The sequence below is a fragment of the Rhinolophus sinicus genome, chromosome 2 (genome assembly GCF_057876585.1).
Source record: "Rhinolophus sinicus isolate RSI-liver-muscle chromosome 2, RSI-T2T, whole genome shotgun sequence".
Lineage (NCBI taxonomy): Eukaryota > Metazoa > Chordata > Mammalia > Chiroptera > Rhinolophidae > Rhinolophus > Rhinolophus sinicus.
Window position 1 is genome coordinate 168,362,890 of NC_142502.1, and position 23,578 is coordinate 168,386,467.

Sequence of the window (23,578 nt, forward strand, 5' to 3'; positions counted from 1 at the left end):
ATTTCTTGCAAATAATTATGATTGCTGTTAATATATATGAGAAGCTCCAAGAGGAAGTAAATATGGAGACTAGTGCAGTCTCTCTCATTCTCCTTCCTGTCTGGTTCAAAATATGGGGGCATCAAATTAAATTGTCTTCATAGACCCCAATCAACCAGTTAACTCACTATGTATCATTTATGGGGCCAATAAAAGAGCTCCTTATAATTTCATTCTATCAAAATAAAAAGTTATGATGATGTTCACCCAGATTTAAAATGTTTCTGAATACGGATTCTAAAACATAAAATATAGCTGATGTGACTACCAGCACTGAAGTGGGTTATCGCTTTTTCTTTAGTATGTTTTTCCAACTTCACTGAAGTATAATTTACATACAATAAATAAATGTATTTACTTTTAACAGTCCATTTCAATGCGCTTTGATAAATATAGATTCATTTGTGATCACAATCATCATCAATGTATAGGCATTTCTATATTGATTTGTATCTGCTGAGATTCAAATCAATGTTGGATTCTTAAGTCATTGCAAATGAGGTCATTTTTTAAGGAATGGATGAGTTATCTTTGTTAAGATTGTTATTCTGTAGTGTTAAACATTAAGCTTGGTAATGTTTTCTTTTGACTCTTTTTCCAATCTGACCTTAACCTCTCCATTCCCATTAACCTAATGCCTTGGGTGTTATAATTGCCATGAAAGAGCCAGTAAAGGAACCATCATGCACAACTAAGACAGATAACATCACGGAGGAATCAGTGTCTCCAACAAAGTCTGAATATGCCAACACATGTTTTCTTCACCATTTAACTGATGCTTCCTTGGTATATCAAGATTTCTAAAAGAGGAACCTAAGTTAAGAATAGGCTTTTAGATATAAAATCTGTAAAACTAATTCTTAAGCCCCAACTCTCACCATGATTTTCAACAGGGATTGTGCCAAATGGGGACAATTTCTAGCCTATTGTGTATGAATCTTTGACATAAAACATGTACTAAATGAACAAACTGAACCAACCCTGAACAAAAGAAAGGTATAGGCATTTCCACTGTTCCCCAGTTTCCCTTGTGCCCCTTTCCATTTTGGCTGCCTCTGGTCAGCATAATGTTTTTGAGATTCATCCAAATTGTTGTGTCAGGAGCTCATTCCCCTTTGCTGCTGAGTAGTGTTCTATTGTATGAATGTCCCACGATTTGCTTACCCATCCTCCTTATGATGAGTATTTGGATTGTTTCATTTTGGCTATTGTTAATCAAGTTTCTATGCACATTCATGTGTAAGTCTGCATGTGAACATATGCTTTCATTTTCCTTGAGGAAACTCTTAAAGGGTAGGAGGACTGGGTTACATGTAGGTTTAACTTTTGAAGAAACTGTTTTCTAAAGTGACTGTGCCCATTCACATTCCCATCAGCTGGGTACAAGAGTTCCAACTGCATGCACATTTATTCTAATAGCTCCACAGCTATTCTCATGGGTGTTGAGTAGGAGGTCCGTTCTTCAATCTACCTTTCTTTCTTTGCTTTGCAGGAAACTGAGATGATCAAATACAAAGAAGCATATTTGATTATTAACAGTATGTGAAAACCTCAATTCAAAAAAGATCAAGGAGAATCCTGAGAATTTGAATTTCAGCAACAACGGAAGCACTCCCCTCCCTTAAATGTTTGCCTCAGCATTATAGATGCACATCAGCTTTGTTGACACTACTTTAAAATAATTTTATTTTCATTTATTTTCCAAAATCCAGGAGAAATAACATATGTGAGGAAAAATAAGTATTAAGTGTTTATAAATAATTGTATAGACTTTAAAACTCAGTGCATTGTTAGAGTCTGATTTAGTTTAAAAAATTTTTGCAAGACATCTATTTTCAAAAGCAAAAACAAAAGAAAAGAAAAAAGAGAAAGAAAGAAGGAAGGAAGGGAGGAAGAAAGGAAGGAAAGAAGGAAGGAAGGAAGGAAGGAAGGAAGGAAGGAAGGAAGGAAGGAAGGAAGGAAGGGAGGTTGAATATGAAAAGAGCGTAACATGGGACTGGCAAGCACTTCCACGGAGGGTGGTGTAAAAGATGGGTTCCTTCTAGGAGTTGGAAAACAGGCATTAAGACAACAGTCAATCTTGGTAAGCCCTCCACTGAGACTCAGTTTGTCAAAGTCACCAATGACCTCCATTTTGCTCAAATCCCATGGTCGATTTTTGGTCCTCATTTTGCCCAGCAGCCATGCTTGACACAGTTCACCACTCTCTCCTCTTTGAGACACTGTCTTCTCTTGGATTCTGGTGTTCCTCCTTCCCCACTTGCCTCTTCCTCAATCCCCCTTGCTGATTCTCACCCATCTCCTCACTTCTCAATGTTGAAGGCCAAGGACTCAGTCTTAGGACTGCTCTCACCAAGGGAGTAACTACCCTAACTCCCTTGGTGATTTCTTCCAATTTCATGGCTTTAAACACTGTCTCTATGCCTGTATCTCCCAGCCCAGAACTCTCCCCTGAATTCCAAATGCACAGGTCCAATTGCCTTTCAGATATTTTCATTTGAATACTCATTATGGGCATCACAAATTTAAACTGCCCAAGTCGAGCACCTAATGTCTTCCACAAAGCCTGCTCCTCTGGGCCTTTGCACCTGCTCTTCTTTTGAACAAAATGCTCTTCCCGGAAACAATCACGTGTCATCATTTCAGGGAAGCCTCTGCTTGCCATCTCATTTAAAATCACTATCCTCCTTCCCTCAGCACTCCCTATATACACCCCCTTGTATTTTTCTCCCAAACATTGCAATTTAAGAAACTATGTATTAGGTTGGTGCAAAAGTAATTGCGGTTTAGGTTAAAAATAATTGCAAAAACTGCAATTACTTTTGCACCAACCTAATATCTTACTTACTTATCATGTTGTTATCTCCCTCACTAAAATGTAAGCTCTGGGAGGGCAGGCATTTCTGATTTTGGTTTATTACATTATGCTTTGTGCTTATTACAGCAGTGCCTGGGACATATTTAGCACTCAATAAATATTTGTTGAACAAAAAGTATAAATGAATGATTCTGACAAGGGAAGAAATACTATTACTTCTTTCCACCTTTTTTGACTTGGTCCACAAAGAAATGACCGAAACAGAAGGGCCACAGGAAGACAGAGCCAATCAGGAATATTTTTCTCAGGATTTGCAAGGGATTAGCCGGGAGCAACCACAGTGAGGGGCTGGGGAAGGTGCCAAAATAGTCATGGAATTAGAGATTGTGCCTGGAAGGGGAACAAGTCAGAGACAGAGCCTTGGAAGGTGGAGATGTCTAGACTTCTAATAACCAGGACAACCTGAGGTAACCCCGTTGTCACAGACTAAGTGGCTACTGAGCACGCTGGAGTAAGTAGCACACAGAAATGAACATCACTCTTGGGTTATGTTATGACTCTAAGAGAAGGCCAGTGGCAGGATTGCAGGATAACACTGTAAGAAAACAAGATCTTTGCCAGAGTTATTAGAGGCAAGTTACACATGTAAATATAAAAGCCAACAAAAAAGATGGCTCTTCTCCCCACAGCTGTGAGAAGCATGTGAACAGTCACAGTGCGGCTAATTACAGCTAAATACCACTAGGGAGGGTCAGAAACAGTACTCCTTGCACATTAGCCAGCTGAAGTGCGAATACAGTTTCAAGGGAGCGCTGACTTAGCTGGATGGACTCCAGGCCTATTTATAACCTAGAACAGTAGGGAAATTAGCCCTACTGACCTTGTGAAAAAGGGGCCAATTATATACTCCACTAGAAGCTTTCTCATGGAACATAACAGTACCTTATAAACATACATATGAATAATGGCGAGCAAGTTGGCTACAATGGTTTTGTTTGGCTTTTCATGCAATGGATGTTAACAGAATAAAACTCTTGAACTTCTGATAAGATGGTTGCACATTAAAACAGCCAAAATAGAGGACCATGCCCTCTAAGGAGGACTTAATCAACGACATGGTCACTGCGTGGCTAGGACAGATTTAGGGCAGAGGGCTCTCAGCGCCTTACCTGGGCCTTGCCACAGCAGGTTCTTCCATGACTGGCTCCTCCCAACAAGACTGCCTTTCCCACTTTGGAATGCCACTGTGTTGGATCATTAACATTTACCCATATGTGACAGGGTTCCTCAAACATGATTTTTCACACAAATTTTATTATATTGATTTACCACTGATCCGCCCATTTGCCTGTTTTCCAATACGTATGTTGATTACAACTTTTCACAGGTGTTATTAGCCCTTTGAAGACCATTACAACCTTAGGAAAAAATCCTAGAAGACTACTGACTGATTCTACGATAACGTACACTTTATGGCTCCTGAAACTGCCAGCATTGCCCTTGAGAAGGGTTGTAGTTGCTTGTGCTGAGTTCTCTGGTCAGAAAAGTAGGAGGCTGTAATGGACAATGGATCTTTCCCAACCAACTGGGAAATGAAAAAGTAGCTAGGGCCATGGAACTATGGGTCACAAAACCAATCACTAGATAGTTCATGTACTGTAGTACTCTAACTCTCCAAGTGGGGCACAGACCTGCCATGTTCACATTTCTGATTTCACGACTGACAGGGTCCAAATGCAGTAACAAGGAAAAAAACTGTTACCTGGGTGGATACTGAAAACAGAGAGAGTGACAGACGGGTAACAGACTGGCTCAGCAGCCCTGACCACCTGAGAGAGGTTCTAAACCATGGCAGGTAGGGAAAGTGGTTACCAACAGGGGGCCAAACATATGGGACAGAAGGAGACTAGACTTTGGGTGATGAGCACACAATACGACATACAAAAGATGTATTATAGAATTGTACACTTGCAACTGATAGAATGTTGTGGGGACAGAGCCAGGAGTGCAGTTTCCAGGCTCTTGGCCTCACGTGGAAAGGTGCTGGCTCAGGTAGTAAATGGCCATCAACTGTGATTGGATGGCCATCAGCTGTGGCTAGTTGGCCGTCAGCAGTAACCAGTGAGCCATTGGCCACTAATATAACTGCCGTGGCTAAGCTAGCAAAAAAATGGGGGCTGGCAAGAAAATGGTGGCTGAGCTAGCAAGCGGCAGAGTATGGATTGCGGACTGCAGAGAGGTGGATGCCACCAGCGAGAATATAATGGTATGACTCCCCCATCTATGTCTCCGGGGGTGTTCCTTTTTGGTCTCACCATGTCCTGTGTTCTTATGTGCCGAGCAGGACCAGAGACCCCGCAGGCCGCCCCGCATGACAAATATATTAACCAATGTCACCCCAATAAATTTAAATTAATTTAAAAAAATAAAATGTCCTCGAAAATTGTAAAAATGAAAAATAGAGAGAGATAAAGTGGTTAACAACTGCAAAATACTGTATACATGGGATGTCTTTTAGAAATATTTTATGCAAAAAGCTCAAAACCGAATTAAAGTTTGGCTCTTAAAAACATTCCAGTTATCTGGAAAATTAACTTGGATTGACTTATGTGGAACATCTGGATGCTGGGCCTGCATAAATCAGGTGTTACAGTTCTGAACTCCACACCCAGGGCAAACCATCTACAGCTGAGAAAAGTTAAACTGTTCTTTACCCCTTTCGCTGGCACAATTCTTCTAAAAAAACAGTTCCAAGCAACGCAAAGAAAACCTGGATTTCACTCCCTTCTTTGCATTATTTGTGTGACCGTGGGGAAAATACTTCGCAGAGACCTAATATATTCAACTGCGAAGTCCAAAGGTTGGGCTCAAGGACAGGGGCTGGGATAACACCCAGATTTCCCCGAATCTGGCATATTTCTGATTTCTAATTCTGAAATCGGAAGCAATTCTCACCTTCACAATGGTCCCCAAGGGTGGATGCTCTGTAACCCTGGTCACAAACACAGCGGAAGGAGCCCTCTGTGTTCCTGCACTGCCCATTAGTGCAAAGATGCTGGTGCTGGCATTCATCAATATCTATAAGCAAAAGAGGAAAAAGCAACTGTAGAAATGGTGCTTTAAAAATACTTTGTCATTCATGCAAAGGAAGTCTATCAACTATCTTGGTCATAATTAACTGAGATTAGATTTTTCATCATGTGAATTAAACTGTCCTCTTGTGAAGTCATTAACCCCCTGGTAGGGAAAAATCCAGATGAATTTAAAATTTTAATCATGTTTAGAACCTGTACATATTTATCCCTCTGTTCACTGATGAGTAGCAAACACTTTGCTGTCATCTGTAAGCTTCCACTAGACTTCTTAGATTTCCTCCATAGATTCTACTATGACGCTCTGAGTTTAAAAGTACGTAGGCCTATTATAGTCTAATGCAGGGGTCAGTACGCTACAGCCCAGCGCCTACTACTGTAAATGAAATTGTATTGGAAAAGAGTACCACATATTCATTTACTCTCGGACCCTTAACTCTGACCCCTGATCATCGCATACACATTATTTCTTTTTCACTCATTTACCCTTCAGTTCCATATTCACCAGGCTTCCGATTCCATCTCTCTATATAACAATGATTTTTTGGCCAATTCTAATGGCCATTCCCTCCTCTCAGCCCATGTGATGTCTATATTGCCAATGGCTCTCTCTTCCTTAACCCACGTATCCCTGGGTTTGTAAGTTTCCTGTGGGCAGGGACAATGTCTGCAACAGCCTCTCTCACTTCTGAGATGGCTTAGTGTTTTACAATTGGCGGGCATTCAGTTCATGTTTGTTAACAGACTTTGTTCATAACATTCGAGTATATTTATCTCCTTCTGGCAACATAATTCTGGGAGTAAACACAAACATCAGTTTCTACAGGGACCCCGCACCATTGCTCTCCCCAACTCGGATTACATCCGTTTGTGTTTTCACAGCATTTCCCACCTAAAATTGGTTTGCCCCTACTAATAATGGGGTGAGTGGTTCTGCATGTTTCTGACTTTTCTTTGGTAGTGATATCACAGGCTCTTCAAAAGAAAGGACTGTGAATATTACAGCTTTCTTACGTCATGTGTAGACCTCTTCTTGCATTATATATTCATCGTAGTTTTCTCTGCATGGCAAGCATTTGATAAATGCTTAGCTAACTGAGGTCAGGAGTCCTAAAAGTATAAAACTTTGAGAGGCACTCATAGAATCTAGAACCAATTACTTAATTTATCTGTGTAGAAGACTGTGCTTGTGTGTGTTCTAACATTCTCCAGTTTGAGACTAGGTATTTCTGTATTCTAGAAAGGGATAATTGGGGAAGGTTATGACAATATTGGTAGATAACTTTGTAGTACCATCATATATTGTCTCTCTTATGACACCATCTCAGGAGACCACTTTACTCACTAAATATTCAAAGTTTATGTATAAATACTGATATATTTCCTTATAATAAAACTGATTGTGGGGACAGAGCCAGGAGTGCAGTTTCCAGGCTCTTGGCCTCACGTAGAAAGGTGCTGGCTTAGGTAGTAAATGGCCATCAACTGTGATTGGATGGCCATCAGCTGTGGCTAGTTGGCCATCAGCTGTAACCAGTGAGCCACTGGCCATTAATATAACTGCCGTGGCTATGCTAGCAGCAAATGGGGGCTATCAAGAAGATGGTGGCTGAGCTAGCAAGCGCGGATTGCAGTTAACACGGCAGATTGCAGCTAGCAAGAGGTTGCAGAGAGAGAGTGGACGGCAGGTTGCTGATCGTGTGGCTCCTGCTTCCTGTGTCTCCAACCCAGCCGCCAGCGAGAATATAGTGGTATGACTCCCCTATCTATGGCTCCATGGGTGTTCCTTTTTGGCCTCACCATATCCTGCGTTCTAGTGTGGGAAGCGGGAACTGAGATCCCGCATGACACCCGGCATGACACTGATCTTATACAGTATGTATTCTGTTCTTAGATAAATGACATTTCTTTTCAGGAACTACGGACAGTTGTGCTTGTCACAGGCGATACATAATACCTTGAAGCTCAAGAAGCATATATTTATTGGTATGTAAAGTAATTTTGTATGAAGTTAAATAAAAATTTTTTAAAGTCTAAGGTTAACCCCAATGAAGTCCAAAATCCTATCATCTGTAAGAACAGGACATATTTCACAACTTTACCCCTGAATATAAGGGGAACACTATTTATTTCAGTCTTGCTGATAAGTTGTCTTTAGTGATATATTTTTTAAAAGGAACAAAACTTTTAAAGCTAAATACACACAAAAGCTAAGGTCAATAACATTTCACGGCACAATATCAGGCTGATATAATGACCTAATTCCTGAAATCTTAGTATGTAAAACTTCCCAATGAATTTAATAGACTTGATTTTCTGTAGTAAGGAATTATGGGAAGCCATAATTTTTCTTCCTCATATGAATCAGTGGATGGCCACTGATAACTAACACCATATTTTTCCAAGTTAAGCTTTTTCTATCCTGTTTTATTGACTTTCTTGACCAAAGTTTAAGTCCCTTGCTTTCTGGCACTGTAAAGCAATCATCTATGTAGTTTCTCAAAGACACACTTTACTGAATGCACAATTTTTCAGGCCAGATGTCTTAAATTAAAATCCCAGTCGCTCACGCTGCCACACTCCTACCTTCACACTGGTCTTTCGCTGCTGACAACTGGTACCCCTGCCCACAGGTACACCTGAAGGAGCCCTCGGTGTTTTTGCACTGTCCATTTATGCAGAGATTCCCTTGCTGACATTCATCAATATCTGTAAACACAAACAATAGCAATTGTTTTACATTAGGTCATATCTAGAGACCCCCTTTAGCTCAACTTTGAGAACATAAATCAAAGCCCTCCCTTTCCAGGCTGGCCTTTTGAGGTATGACCCACAACAACAACAACCAAATTTTATAGACAAAGAAAAAGGGACAAACCAGGAAACTGTAGTGCTCTCTACAATGCATTCTGGAGTTATGATTACAAAAATAATAGCACATCCTAGATGCGACACAATAAACTGTAGTATGATGCAGCCCCCCAGTGTTCCTCCTATTAACCTCAATATGCTGAACTGTGGAACGGAAACAGCTACAAATAGATGATAAATTTATGAGCAAGTTAAAGCTACTTTTTAATATAACACCAAGCCTTGTGCCATCTCTCTCATACTTTGGATATAGCAGAAATATAATATGAAATATTTCAGAGAGAACCATAAGCACAAAATAATGACAATCCATCAGTTTGTAGACCTGTAGAGTTTCATGAAAGGAGGCAGAACGCAGGCTCTACCAAGAATTAAAAAGACAAAACCAGAATGCAGGCAGTTATGGAGAGAAATGGACATTTCTGCTGTATTTTGAAGCTGTAAAAGTGTAAGGTCAAATACTTGTGTTAAAAGACACTGAACCTATATTCAAAGGAACAAGGAAAGCCAAGTGAAATGGTGGTAATCATTATGATGGCTTCTAGAATGTCAAAAAAGAAAGTGGTGAGAATTTTTTTAAATGCCTTGATTAAACAAAGCTATTGATCAAGAAAGGATATAATTTTTATAAATGCTCTAGAAAAAATGTATTTGTATAAATACATATTTATATACATGAAAAAAAGGACTGGCCTCATCAATAACTTGAGAACACTTGTGGTAGAAGTAGTTTTCTAAATGTTTTTATTTGGTCATGATGTTGGTCTGAAATAATTACATAATTCTGTCCTGAACAGATGAAAACTCATCAGCCCTATACTCAGAGAGGGAAAGAAGAGCCCTAATCTAAAAACAGTAGAATTTGTTTTAAGGAACCCATGTCCTAATGATCAATGTCTGACTACTGTTTTCTTCTAAAAATATCTTCTTTAAAATGGATCTAAAAGTTTTCCCCAGGAGAACTCAATTAACTCCACAGTTCTTCCCCTCAAGTATTATTGACAATTACTTATTTCCTGAGCAAAGTTGAATTTCTTAACCTCTCATGAGACATTAATCTTTTGAATTTTATCCTGATATAAGCAAGGTCTTGGGTTATCCCATGTTTCCTGAAAAACCTCACAAACTATCAATGTAATCAGAGTTCAGGAACTTGTTTCTTATTTAATTTTATACACAAATTAGTTTACAAGAAACTTTTGTTTCACTTATTGTGTTATTAATCCCTTTTATTTATAAATAAGTCCTGGCTGCCAACTATTGATTGCCAATAGAGAAATTTAATAAGCAAGCTGAATTTCATCTTAAGAATTATTTTATGCCTTTCCAACACACTCTATCAGTTTTAGGAGTGGTCGACAGCAAAGAGCAGCCTACACCGTATTTTCTTTCAGCACATCCTATAAAATACTTGAGATCTTTCGGTTCAAGAACTGTAGATCAACAACAGCTCGTAGCTGGTTGGACCTCATGTAATGTCTGACGACATTGTTAGTGCCTTGGACTCTCTTTGACTTTCTCAAAGACGATGACAAATTAAGCATTCCCATGTGAAGATGTCTGCTGCAAGAATATACCCTCCATTCCAAGTACTGTCAGGATAAGCCAGACATCTTACATAAGCTACTCATTTATATTGGGAAGACTGTCAGAAGTAATTCATTATAAGTAATGACATACACATTTGGAATAACTTGAAGCAACCCAGTTATCTTGAATAAGGTGATCTTTGGATATTTAAAACAACCAAGGGGAACAGAGGCAGTTTAATTCTACAGATATAAAGACATTTTTTTTTTTTCTTTTTGGATGAAGGACAGAAGAAAGCTTTCCAATAAAACAGGCGCGTAGGACAAATGTCTTCTCTCTTTTGTTCCAAGAGAGATGAATGGAAAATATTATTCTCTGTGGAAGATATTTCTTTAAGGGACTTTTTGCACATATTACTATGACAAGTCTAGCTCAGAGTTAGAGACTATCTGTAATTACTTACAAATACAGAGCTAAAATGTACAGATGCAAAGAGATACAAAGACACAGAAAAGACACAAATACATAGTAATGAATTAACATTAATATATGATATAATGTATTTACAACTTGAAAAAGGTTGTCAGTACATTTAGTGAGGTGAGAACAATGTCAATATTTAGGACTATCAACAAGGGGCAATTGGCAGAGTTGCTAGAATGTTGGAAAAGGGACAGATTTACAATCAAGGAAGAATTCAACATCTGTGAGCCGATGTGGTTTGGGAAAGATTATGAAATAATTAAAGAAAGAGGATGTTATATAATTTATTATTGTAAAAAGGAAGGTCTTTGCTTGGGGAGTAAGAAAACAGTTCATGTATGCTGTGTTTCCCCAAAAATAAGACCTAGCCAGATATCAGCTCTCATGCATCTTTTGGAGCAAAAATTAATATAAGACCAGGTCTTATTTTATAAGACCGGATATAATATAATATAATATAAAATATAATATAATGGGTCTCATATAATATAAGACCAGGTCTTATATTAATTTTTGCTCCAAAAGACCCATTAGAGCTGATGGTCAGGCTAGGTCTTCTTTTCGGGGAAACACAGTATGTAGGTTTTAAAGCAGAAGATGAGGATGCAGCCTAACTATATCCCCGGCTGCAATGGAAAAATACCATGAGAATCAGAGCAGAGGGCAAGGTGAAATGGCAAATGGGGATACTAGCCCTCTCCCACCTCTCCAAGCTTTGACATGTGATGTTTCCTCTCCCTACTAAGTTTTTCTCCCCTTTGTAGTCAATATTTTAAGACCAAGTTCAAATGGCAACACCTCTGTGAAGCTTTCTCAGAAGCACGCAAGCAGAATTAGTCACATGGTTCTTGGCTTTAACAGAATTTTGTACATGCCTATAATTTGGCGAATAACATCATTATCTACCCCATCAACTACAATGTGTTATGCTCTGCCCCTGCATTATCTCATTCGCCACGTATAATCTGTTCCTGTATTATCTCACATAATGCTCACGTCAACCTTAGTGGGTACCATTATTGCTGCCTTTTTGTAAATGAGCAGGTAGGGCTTAGCAAAGTCAGCAAACTTATCTTACACAGCTTCTGAGTGTCCAAGCTAGAATCTTATGTACTGTTTTGTGTGTGTTTTTTCTGTTTTGTTTTAGTAAACACTGGATTTTATTTGAATATCACCAGATTTTCCATTCGTGTCATCATTCTCTTCCAGAATCCAATTCAGGGTACCACATTATATTTAGGTGTCTTGTTTCCTTAATCAGTCTTTCCTTGTGTTTCTTGTTTTGTCTTGAGGGAATGGGCCAGAATCCCATAGAATGTCCCCTGTCTGGATTTATCTGATGTTTTCCTCATGATTAGACTGGAGTTATGGGCTTTTGGAAGGAATAGCAGAGTAACCTAGTTCTCACACTGTCAGGGGTACATGACATTCACCTGACATCACTGATGACGTTAACCTTCATCACTTGGTACTTAATTATCTGTTGCAGATTTGCATCTCGTCCAAGGAGTAGAAGTTCTTGGGAGAGCTTATAGCCACTCAGTAACCTCTGCAGTTGAAAACAATACCTGGAACATGTTGGTTCCTTCATACACCAGAGAGGAAAGAAAGGAAGGCTGAAGAGAAGCTTCTGCAGCCACCCAGCATAATGCCTCATAGACTGAAAAACAGGAGGGTTCCTAGGGTTGGCATTAACTGATGGTGTGAATTCTGGGGTGCCAGAGAGACCTATTAGAGAGGGGCAGCCTCAGCTGGGATGGAAAAGGCCAAGGGTAAGACAGTGGTAAAGAGTCATTCATTCAACATGTGTTTACTCTGAGCATGATCCGTCTACAGAGTCCAATCCCCATATTTTAGGGATGTCATGAGATCTGAAAATCTGAGATTATTTATCCAAGTTTGCATGGCGAACTACTGAAGAACCACGGTTCTGGTGAGCAGTGAGGAACAAGATGAGTGTGCAAGGCAGGATAATCACGCATAAGAGCGTGGGTCAAAATAAGCCCAGAACAGTCACGGGTTAGTTGTGACATTGACTTGGAAGGGTTAGAGGATACAAGTTGAAGAAAGCGTAGTGACAAATAAATTTGTAATATGAAGGGTAAGACAGATTACATATGTTATAACGAATAAGCCCGTGAAAAGACACAGGCAGATTTGAAAGCAAGAAGATACATGACAGGATATGACAATAAACTAGACAAAGCCATCAAATAAAGATGAACAATGACTTTTAATGCGTGAGATCTTCATCCACCATTAACCCAGTGTGTGAGAGGGAAGAAATAATACCTTTCAGATTATTCTCATGTTTAACTTGGTTTCAGATGCCTGGCTTAAGGGGTTCATGGGAAAGCTGTGGATGTGGGAAAGCCAGGAGGGAAAGGCCAGGAGAAAAGGGAGGTGGGTCTAGTTTATATGCTCCACTGGGATTGGCTGGTATGGTATTCTGTTGTATGAAAGAAGGCACAAAATTTAGACGTCTATGAATTCCCTACTGCTGCTGGGAGATGATACAGTTTTATAGGATAGTAGGGTATCCGTTTACTGCTTGCCTACCCCAGTGAGAAATTAATCATTATCTTAGATTCTTCACTTACATTGAAACACTTACTTAGGAGAGAAAATTTTTACTTACTTCCTCTCTTTTTCCCTTTGAAATAGCATGCTTTTATGTATTAAAGCAGTGGAAGAAAGCAAAAGAAAACAATCCATAGATTTGACTAGAAAAATAATTAAAACTTCTTTTAAAAAAAGAACTACATAAAAATTAGGGAAACCTTGGGCAAATTACAGAAATATACCAGAAAAAAAGGTATATGTAATATGTATACACATGTACATAGGCTTATATATATTATATATAAACTGTTCATATACTTTGACTTAAAAATCTGATAAATGGGAAAAGGTTAATATAAATGTTTAATGTTCAACAGAAGTTATAATATATAATTTAATAATTATATTGTTATATTATTTATTAAAAAATAAATGTTTAATAATTAGAAGTGTTTAGGAAATTATTAAAGGAGATAAGCATTAAAAATATTAAACCTCTTACAGTATATATTTTAAAAATTAGAAATTAGTGTTCTATTAAAATAGTAAAAAAATTCAGTACATCTTATCTATAATTCCACTTTTGTGAATAAAGAAAGAATCCTAAAAAATTAGTGATAGAGCAACACATTGGAATGTTATGCAGACTTTAAAATAATTTTGAAAAGCATTATTAATGAGATGCAAAATGCTTACATACATTATTAAGTGACAAAAAAGGAGGATTCAGAATTGTACACAGAACATAATTACAGAAAATATCCATGAGATAGAAATATCTATGAATGCGATTATGATATTGTTACGTTATCTTTTTTACCTTTTTGTGTTTGCTAAATTTTCTACAATGACTACAGGATTTTTTAATAGCAATTTCACTGGGGTATAATTCACATACCATGCAACTCACCTGTTTAAAGTGTACAAATCAGTGTTTTTAGTATATTCACAGAACTGTGCAATTGCATATATTATTTACATAATGAGAAAAATTTAAATAGATCTATGGTTTGTAGATGCCCTGTATAAATACATGTCCCCCTTTATATAAATAGATCTGGTCTGTATTTAACCACAATGAGGAGCCACTTTCAAAGATGCCAACCAACATATGCCCTGAGTAGCTCAGTCAAAATAAATGACAGGTAGCATGGTCCCTTTTCTAAGGCTAGTTACACTCTCACATATTCTTAACGGAAGTTCAAATGAAAATGGAAATTTGATCACAGTAGTTACCTTTACAGTGCTTGTGGTCTGGAGTTGGGGTATAGCCCCGGTGACACGAACACATGTAGGAACCTTCCAGGTTGGAGCAAGTACCATTTGTGCAGACCTTTGGTTCCAGGCACTCATCCACATCTTGAAGAATGTTGCATAACGGGAAGGGAAAAAACAAACAAACAAACAGATGAGGACAGAAAAAAGAAATCTAACATGAATAAAGCTGAATTTAATTAGAAATGGAAAGAGCGGATCTTCTTTGAGATAAGCTTTCAAATTATCCGTCAGGAAGACAAGAAACTCAGGTGTGAGCTGCATGTACGATGGTTCTATGCCTTCACTTAGTGCCTTAACTGACTTTTTCTGAAAAGTAACTAAAAAAGGACTCAAACATGCTCTATGAGTGATTTCAATGGAAGGCTTGTTGTGAGGGAGAGAGGGAAAGAGAGCAGCATCCCCTGCAAAATAAAATACTCCAAGAAAGCAAAGATGTTTTGAGGTCTACCTGGGGAACTGGTGAGTTCAACAGGATGGGAGGATTCTCACAAGCAAAAGACAGGACTCATGACCCAGAGAAACTATAAGAAAATGCGTAACAGAAAGGTGAAAAGAAACTTCTAATAAAATGTTCGAAGATGGCATTGAATCAGTATCATAAAAACCAATCTAGGGTTCAAACATAAGCCTATTTGGGCAGTTTGAATGTAGGGTACAGGCTGACAAAGTAGACAGAATAACAACAACAGCTAATTTTATCAACAACTTAGCTGCACGCAGGCACCAAAGGCTTTACATATATTATCTCACTAACAAAATCCAGAGGAGCTAACCATTTTATGGAGAAAGGAACTGAGACATAGAAAAGTTCCATAGCTTGTTCAAGGCCACACAGCTAGAAAATGGTGGCTCTGAGATTTGAATCCACTTAGCATTAACTCCAAAGCCCAAACCCATCCTTCCAACCTGACTGTGAGTTTCCCTCACAAAGTTAAGTAGAGTGACAGTAGAGAGAGAATGTATGAGTTTATATTTGTTTTTGTTATTTGCTAACGTGGCATTTATACAGAAAATAATCATCTAAATGTTCATTGATTTCATTCCATTCAACAAACATTCATTCACGCATATGGGAGCATTGTTAACTCAATTTTGTGCCCCATTTGAATGCCCTGGGTAAGTCCACTGCATGTGGCAGGGGGAGACATGAATAACCAAAAACTTAGAGGAAAAACAACCCACAACGTGCTATAAATACACAGCATGATAATTTAGGCTTAATTTTGGAAGCAATCCATAACTTAAAGCATCTTAATCATAATGCAGAGAAACAATACGGAGGAAACGGCTCCTGATTGCATCCATTTCATTCCCCAGTGCTCACCACAAAAGCAGTACAGCTTCCTCCCCTCTTAATGTTAATAAGCAGAGTCATGGACACATGCGCAACAGAGATCCAGTTTTGGCGAGCAATCCAGAGCTCAGATTGCATTCCTTTGCACTGCATTTCATTACAAGTGGATTCTACTTTTCTTATAATAGAATTCAGAAATAAAGTATAAACAAAATAAGGCACAGGGTGTCTGTATGTGTGGGAGTGTGTTCCATATGCATATTGAGAACAGCCAAGCCACTGGCCCTGCCTAGGTCCCCTACCCAACTTTCTCAGAATCACTAATTATGGTGAACTGACCTTTACGCCATGACAACAAAAACAGTGCTTCCAGACTGACTGATTATCCATCCTTCCTTTGGTTGTGGGACTCCATTTTCGTCAACATGGAAAGCAAACAACTGGAAAGAAGCCTCCAAATACTGGAGCCCAAGTAAATCACAGGACAGAAGGGGCCTAGACACTCAGCATGCACATCTCTGACAGCAACATGAGAAGGTCATGTCTAGTATCTGGTTTGGTTTCCAAAACGTGAACAAGTTGAAAAACATATGGATTGCTCTCTAATTATTCATGAAGTAGGCCATGTAACTTATAGGGCTGCAGAATGCAATAGCAAAATCAATTTAAGACCATATTTTCTCTAATCAACAGACATAGGGAGTTACTATTCATGACACACTTAGCACAGTTCTATTTTACCAGGCTACTACCATGGTTAACAATGAAGCAGAATGCCTTGAAATATCTAGGGCAGACTGAGGTGTTTCTTCTTTTATTACAGACATAATTGCATGGAACCAGAATCCTATGAAGTCAATCATTTACATGTAGATACACCAGCTGGAATTGAATGAGTATTTAGCCTTAATGGGGTTTTTATGCTTAAGGAAGTAACTATATAGGAAGGTATCACTAAAGAATCTCTATTTGGGGTCAAAAGGTACAAATAAGTCATGAGGATGTAATGTACAGAGTGGTGATTATAATTATAATACTATATTGCATATTTGAAGGTTGCTGACAGAGTAGATCTTTAAAGTCCTCATCACAAGAAAAACACATCTATAGCTATGTATAGTGACTGCTGTTAACTCGACATATGGTGGTATTTTGCAATGCATACAAATATTGAATCATTATATTATACACATGAAACTGATATAACATTATATGTCAACTATACGTCAATTTCAAAAAGGGTCTCTATAGAGAATGGAAGTGTCTAGAGCACGGCCTCACTTGGTAGATACAAGATAAGTGAAATAAACATAGTGTTTTATCTTTAGCCCAGACCTACCTCCTAAACTGCAGATCCCTACACCTACTCGGTCAAACATCTCGATTTGATGTCCTCTTGGCATCTCTGAGTCTTCTCAGCCCAAACTGACCTTTCCCGCTGCCTTCTCTTTATGCTGTCTCCCATGTCAATATATGGTACCACTACCCACTCAAATTCTTGTCAGAAACTGGGGCATCATCTTTCTAGATTTCTTACTCTTTCACCCCATTCAATTTATTACCAAGTCACATCAATTCTACCTTCCATATACCTCTCACATACACCCACTTTATTTCATTCCTATATTACCATTCTCTCTCTCCAGGGTTACTGCCATGCCACAGTCTTTTAATTTGTTTCTCTACTTCAAGTTTTACTCTCTTCTAACCCATTATTCAACCTGCAGCCAAGTAATCTTTCTAAAATACAAATTCGATCAACGGTGTTGCTCCTCTATTTTAAAAATCTTCACTGGTTTCCAGTGTTCTTCAGTTTCATCAAGGATACAAACTTGTGGGGCCCTGAGTGGTCCTGGTAGATGGGCGGGCCCCAACCCTTGGGAGGATCAACCCTTGGGAAACAAGGTGGTCCCTACACGCCTCACTATCCATCACTCACAGCCCCTTACTCCCTGCAGCAGAGGGAAATGGTTATGTTTTTGGTTTTCTCTATTGGAGTTCAAAACTCATCTTACTCTAAGATTATGGTCTTATAGAAGAGTCATAGTACCCAAATTCTTACAATGTATATATATTCACTTTAAAAGGGGAACATCATGAAAAACACTGCATACACAGAAAAATGGCTTCCAAACTCTTGGGACATAACTTGGCATTTGCCATTCAATGAATTAATTAAAACCTCCCACAGTAAGGAAGTTGCCAGGGTAATGCATATGAGGCCAGCACTTTGTGGATATGATAAGTTCCAAAGCTTATGAATCTACCTCACTATACTATCACCCAATCCAAATTGATCCTTCTCATCTATAATACCGATAGACTCTAACACGTGCCTTGTTGAAAACTAGAAATGCCACATGTATAGAATTTTCTGTACCACTACTGTACTAACTCTATCAGAAGAGGCAGTTAAGACATCCAGGAATGATTGGTCCTTAATGAATCCTAATGATTCTTACGATCATCACTGCCTTTTAAAAATGTGTCACCTCATCACTTGAACCCTGTAGTCCACAGTTCTTTGTCAAGATCAACATGAAGTGCTGTGGTCATTCGTTAGTTCCCAAATCCCACCATCTGTCCTCTTTGGTGGGAAATGAGGACATTAACCTCTCTCCAGCTCTGGGGCAATGTTCGCTTCTCCACAATTTCACAAAGATGACTCCCAGCTGGCCAGGAATCCCACCTGCCAGCTTTCTCATGGTCTTGGGGTGGAATTCATCTGGGTCAGGAACCCTTTTGAAATTGCCCTTCCTAATATCTTGGGAACACACGAGAGGGCCGGAAGCCCCTCCCTGGCTTGACCTCTAAGGCAGAGAGAGGGGATTCAATGGCTGACCTCACACAAGTCAGCCCAAGGCTGTGCTGCCACCCCTCTTCCATTTCACTTCTCAGCAACTTGAGGTGGGCTGGGATTGGTTCCAGAAGAACAATTTGCCTTCACTACTTCCTGTACTTTCAAGCACACGAATCTGTCAACACTGTGACAGATTCCATTCAGCCTCATTTAATTCCTTAGTGACCGACACAGGTTTCAATGAATGAGCACCATTTGACACAGGAAGAAAACATCTGATTCTATCACTATAGCTATATAAAAATACAGGATTACTTCTTGCCCCAAATATGCCACTAGTTCAACTGTCCCCCAACTATTCTTCACACATAGTCTTTTATACTATAGATGATGAGAGAACATATTTGACAGAGAAGCGAGCATGGCAAAAGGAGAGATAGATGCTGTTTAGGCCAATGTGATGAAACAGCCTTCACTGCACGTGAGGTATAGTAAATATTCAGGGTCTTAGCCCCTCATCAATTCCGACCAAGCTAAAATATGCAGTAACAGAGCTGCCTACAAAAATATGTTATACATTCCTCAAAGACTCATCACTGCTTTCCCAAACTGGAAAACAGCCAACACTACGTACATCCAAGATAAAGAGCCCGGGACAACCTCAGAAAATTAATACACTAATCCCACCAAATCACTGGCTTCTTACCTTTCCAAAAGAACATTTGTCTTTCAGCAAAATTCAAATGGGGCTATCTATGGTGCAAGTCTGACATCTGAAGACTCTAGAATCCATGAGCCATTAGTATTGCTCCTTGCAAGGGACGATTCCAGCCCACAAAGATCTCTCCATTCTATGAACTTTTATTTTCCTTATTACTGTGTTTCCCCAAAAATAAGACCTGCTGGACCATATAATTAACATAAGACACGGTCTTATATTATAATAAAATAAGACTGGGTCTTATATTAATTTTTGCTCCAAAAAGACGCAGTAGAGCTGATGGTCCAGCTAGGTCTTATTTTGGGGGAAACACAGTATGTTAATTATATTGTTGTGTTCTCTAATTTTCTTGGGTGTACATAAGACAGATATGAGATACTGTAGAGAAAACAAAACAAAACACTAGCTTTGGAGAAAGAAGACCTGGGATCATGTCCTACCTAGCTCTGCCATTCATCACCTATGACCTTGAGCAAGCCCATTAACCTATTTGGGAATCAATTTCTCTGTATGTACTACAGGGATGAGTGCCATGAAGATCAAATGGAACATTAAGTTTACAATGTTTCATTGTAACATTCATTTACAATGAAATGTTACATTCAAATGAAACATTCATTTACAATGAAACATTGTAAACTACATAAAGAGAAGATTTGTGTTACTATAATGACTAGTGTTCCCACACAGGCATGCTTCCTATCTTCACAAAAGTATGTGTTTTTTTTTGGTTTTGTACTGAGATATAACTGACATATAACATTGTATAAGTTTAAGTGATGCTTTGATACACTTATTTATTGCAAAATGATTAACACAGTAGCATTAGCTAACACCTCTATCACATAATTACCATTTCCTTTTTGTGGTCAGAACAATTAAGATCTAGTCTCTTAGCAACTTTGAAGTTTATAATTCCGTATTGTTGTCTTTAATCACTATGCTTATGCTGTGTATTAGAGCTCCAGGACTTATTTACCAACTAGTTGCAAGTTTATACCCTTAAATACCTCCCCAATACCCCCACCCCTCTCATAATCATGTTCCACTCTGCTCTTTTTTACTTTTTTATCTTCCCTGGCATCTAGCAGACATATAGGTAGGTGCTCAATAACAACTTATTGGCTGATTAGAATATAATTAGCATATAATAATTTAGGGATAAGTCTGATGTTTGTACATTTTATAACATCTGTAAAAGGTAGGTGTTGAGCTCAGCTGCCATCTTATCTACAAAAAAATCTAGAGGAAAGTCTCATTTCAGATAAGTCTATGAATACAAGTTCTGACAATTAAGTTCACCAACTTGTTGCAACGATGTTGCTAACCTTTTTTGATGTCCGAGGGATTATTCATGATGAATTTGTACCAAATGGACAAACAGTTAACCAAGTTTACTATTTGGAAGTGCTGAAAAGAATGCATGAAAAAGTTAGACGACCTGAACTTTTTGCCAACAATTCATGGCTCTTGCATCACGACAATGCACCAGCTCATACTGCACTGTCCTTGAGGGAGTTTTTAGCCAGTAAACAAATAACTGTATTGGAACACCCTCCCTACTCACCTGATTTGGCCCCCAGTGACTTCTTTATTTACCGAAGATAAAGGAAATACTGAAACGAAGACATTTTGATGACACTCAGGACATCAAAGCTAATACGATGACAGCTCTGATGGCCATTCCAGAAAGAGTTCCAAAATTGCTTTGAAAGGTAGACTACGTGCTGGCATCGGTTCATAGCTTACCAAGGGGAGTACTTTGAAGGTGACTGTAGTGATAATCAGCAATGAGGTATGTAGCACTTTTTCTAGGATGAGTTCGCGAACTTAATTGTCAGATATGGAGTATTCATAGACTTCATAAGGTTAATGATGAATCTTAAAATTTGAAAATAAATCCTAGTGTAAACTGAGCTCCTAGAACAATGAGCTCACCATGTTTATCCTGCAAGTTCTCTGAGCCTGGTTTTGGTTAAGACTGTGGCTTAACCAGTTGTCAAGTGGATCGAATGATACAAATTTTTCAAATGCCTAAGACCTAGTACATTTAGAAATCATAAATGGTAGTCACAAAGTCATCATTAACTTAATTGCAGGCTGACAAAAAATTACTCTGATAAAAATTTCAGAAATTTGTGTTCCTGAGTCACATGGTCTGTCACAGACGATAAAGCAAGACAATAACGTCCCCTTAAAAAGGACTACATATATGAAATTATAGTTGACATTCATTATTGTTCAGCTTCAGCTTCAGGTGTACAGTGCCATGATCAGGCATCTACATCATACCTGAGGTGGTCTCTCTAATGAGACAAGTGTCTATCTGATACCCGACAAAATCTTTACATTATTGATTACATTCCCCAAACTGACTTTCGTATCCCCACAGCAATCTTGTGATATAGTTACAAGAAGTGGAGAACATGGGGGGAGGGGGGTTCACACAGTGTGAGGGATATAAATGATAAACGTCTAAGTATTACTTTGTCTTGTGCATCTGAAACTAATAATTAAAAAAAGCATATAAAAGAAAAAGTGGAGTACAGCATTAGGAATAGAGGCAGTGGAAATGTAACGGCTGTATGCGATGTCAGATGGGTAGTAGATTGGGGGAGAAGGGGGTTATCACTGTGTGAGGGATATAAATGATAAATGTCTAACTATTACATTGTTTCGTACACCTGAAACTAATTAAAAAAAAAAACCCAGCTTTTTCTAAAGCACACAAAAAAATAAAAATAAAAATAAAAGTAAAACTTACGGAGTTTTTATAGGGGGTGATGAAAATGTTCTAAAGTTGATTGTGGTGATGGTTGTACGACACTGTTACTATACTAAAAACCAGAGTTGTACACTTTAAACAGGTAAATTGTATGATGTGTGGTTACATCTCAATAAAGCTGGCTTTAAAAAAAAAATGGCTAGCTGCATACACCTACCAGGTGGTAAATAGTTTGTCTTGTGAAGGTGAGCAAAAAGGACAAAAAAAAGAAGTGAAAGAAAGGAAATGGAAGTCTTGCAGAAACTGAAACATTTGTTAGGCATGATCGATGATCCTACAGAGAAGAATTACAATTCTCAAGAAGTATATTCCAACTAAACAGAAATGCTCAGAAGTTAAAAGGAAACTGGAAGATTGAAGATAACTCCTATTTGTAAGCGAAAGCTATGATATAGGGCGAGTTAAAATCTGTATGACAGGAACTGAGAGAAAGCCAAAGAGAAGGTGGTTATACAGAGAAATTCGACATATAATTGACTTAAAGAGGTATCAGTTATCACTGCATTTCTTGTATTTCAGGACAAGGATGGTAAAGGGGGATAAGAAGGTTGGGAAAAAAAGGGTTGTAACATTTATTGGATCCTTCCTTAGGTCAGACACCTTGCTAGATGATTTATATCGCATATCAAATTCTGACAATAAAACCTATGCGGAAAATATTTCAGTCCCCATTTTACAGATATTAAAACTAAGCTTCAGAGAGCTCACATGGTCCAAAATCTATCTAAATTCAAGGAACTATGATCGTTATATCAGAGTTACTAAAAGTACCTCTACACACATATTAGAGAATTTTCTTTGGGGGATGGTTCTAGTCAGGTTGGATGGAGTCAGGCTAGTTCTCCATGAGTCAAGAGAACCCTGTAAATTGAGTACCTGACAAGCTGGCTTCCCTCAAGAAAAATCCTGGTTTAAGAAGCCACTTGGACCTACACAGAACCCAGGATGATGAAACAGTCAGTAGAGACAGGGATTGAATGGGCAACAACTCCAGGCTGAATATGAGGTCCAAGGAATACAGTGTTGAATGATGAAAGTGGCTCTCAATAGAGGACCAAAATCTACAACTTGAAAGAAGCAGCTACATTAACAGAGGAGCCAATAAGAGTTTCCAGAAAGTACTACAGGATAGATATTTTGAAAGTGGACAATAAACTATTGAGAATGAAGGATCGCACGCCCTGAACTAGTGTGTTCCTAATGACAACACCTGCTGACATTTTACCTGTCTCTGCCCCAAATCATTTCTGTTCTAATTCATAAATCAAGGAGAAGCATCCGTTGGTAAGATCCAGCTTACAGGGC

At 38.5% G+C, this 23,578-nt stretch overlaps 1 protein-coding gene across 15 annotated transcripts in view; it reads right to left on the reverse strand.

Moving 5' to 3' along the window:
• Positions 1 to 23,578, reverse strand: part of LTBP1 (latent transforming growth factor beta binding protein 1) — a 353,132-nt gene that overhangs the window by 75,869 nt on the left and 253,685 nt on the right. For all 15 annotated transcript variants that reach the window (XM_019741724.3, XM_019741760.3, XM_074331884.2 and 12 more), the window contains 3 exons: positions 14,632 to 14,754; positions 8,536 to 8,658; positions 5,813 to 5,935 (listed from right to left, as the gene is read on the reverse strand). In XM_019741724.3, coding sequence (XP_019597283.3) covers positions 5,813 to 5,935; positions 8,536 to 8,658; positions 14,632 to 14,754 — 369 coding nt within the window. The remainder of the gene's footprint in view (positions 1 to 5,812; positions 5,936 to 8,535; positions 8,659 to 14,631; positions 14,755 to 23,578) is intronic.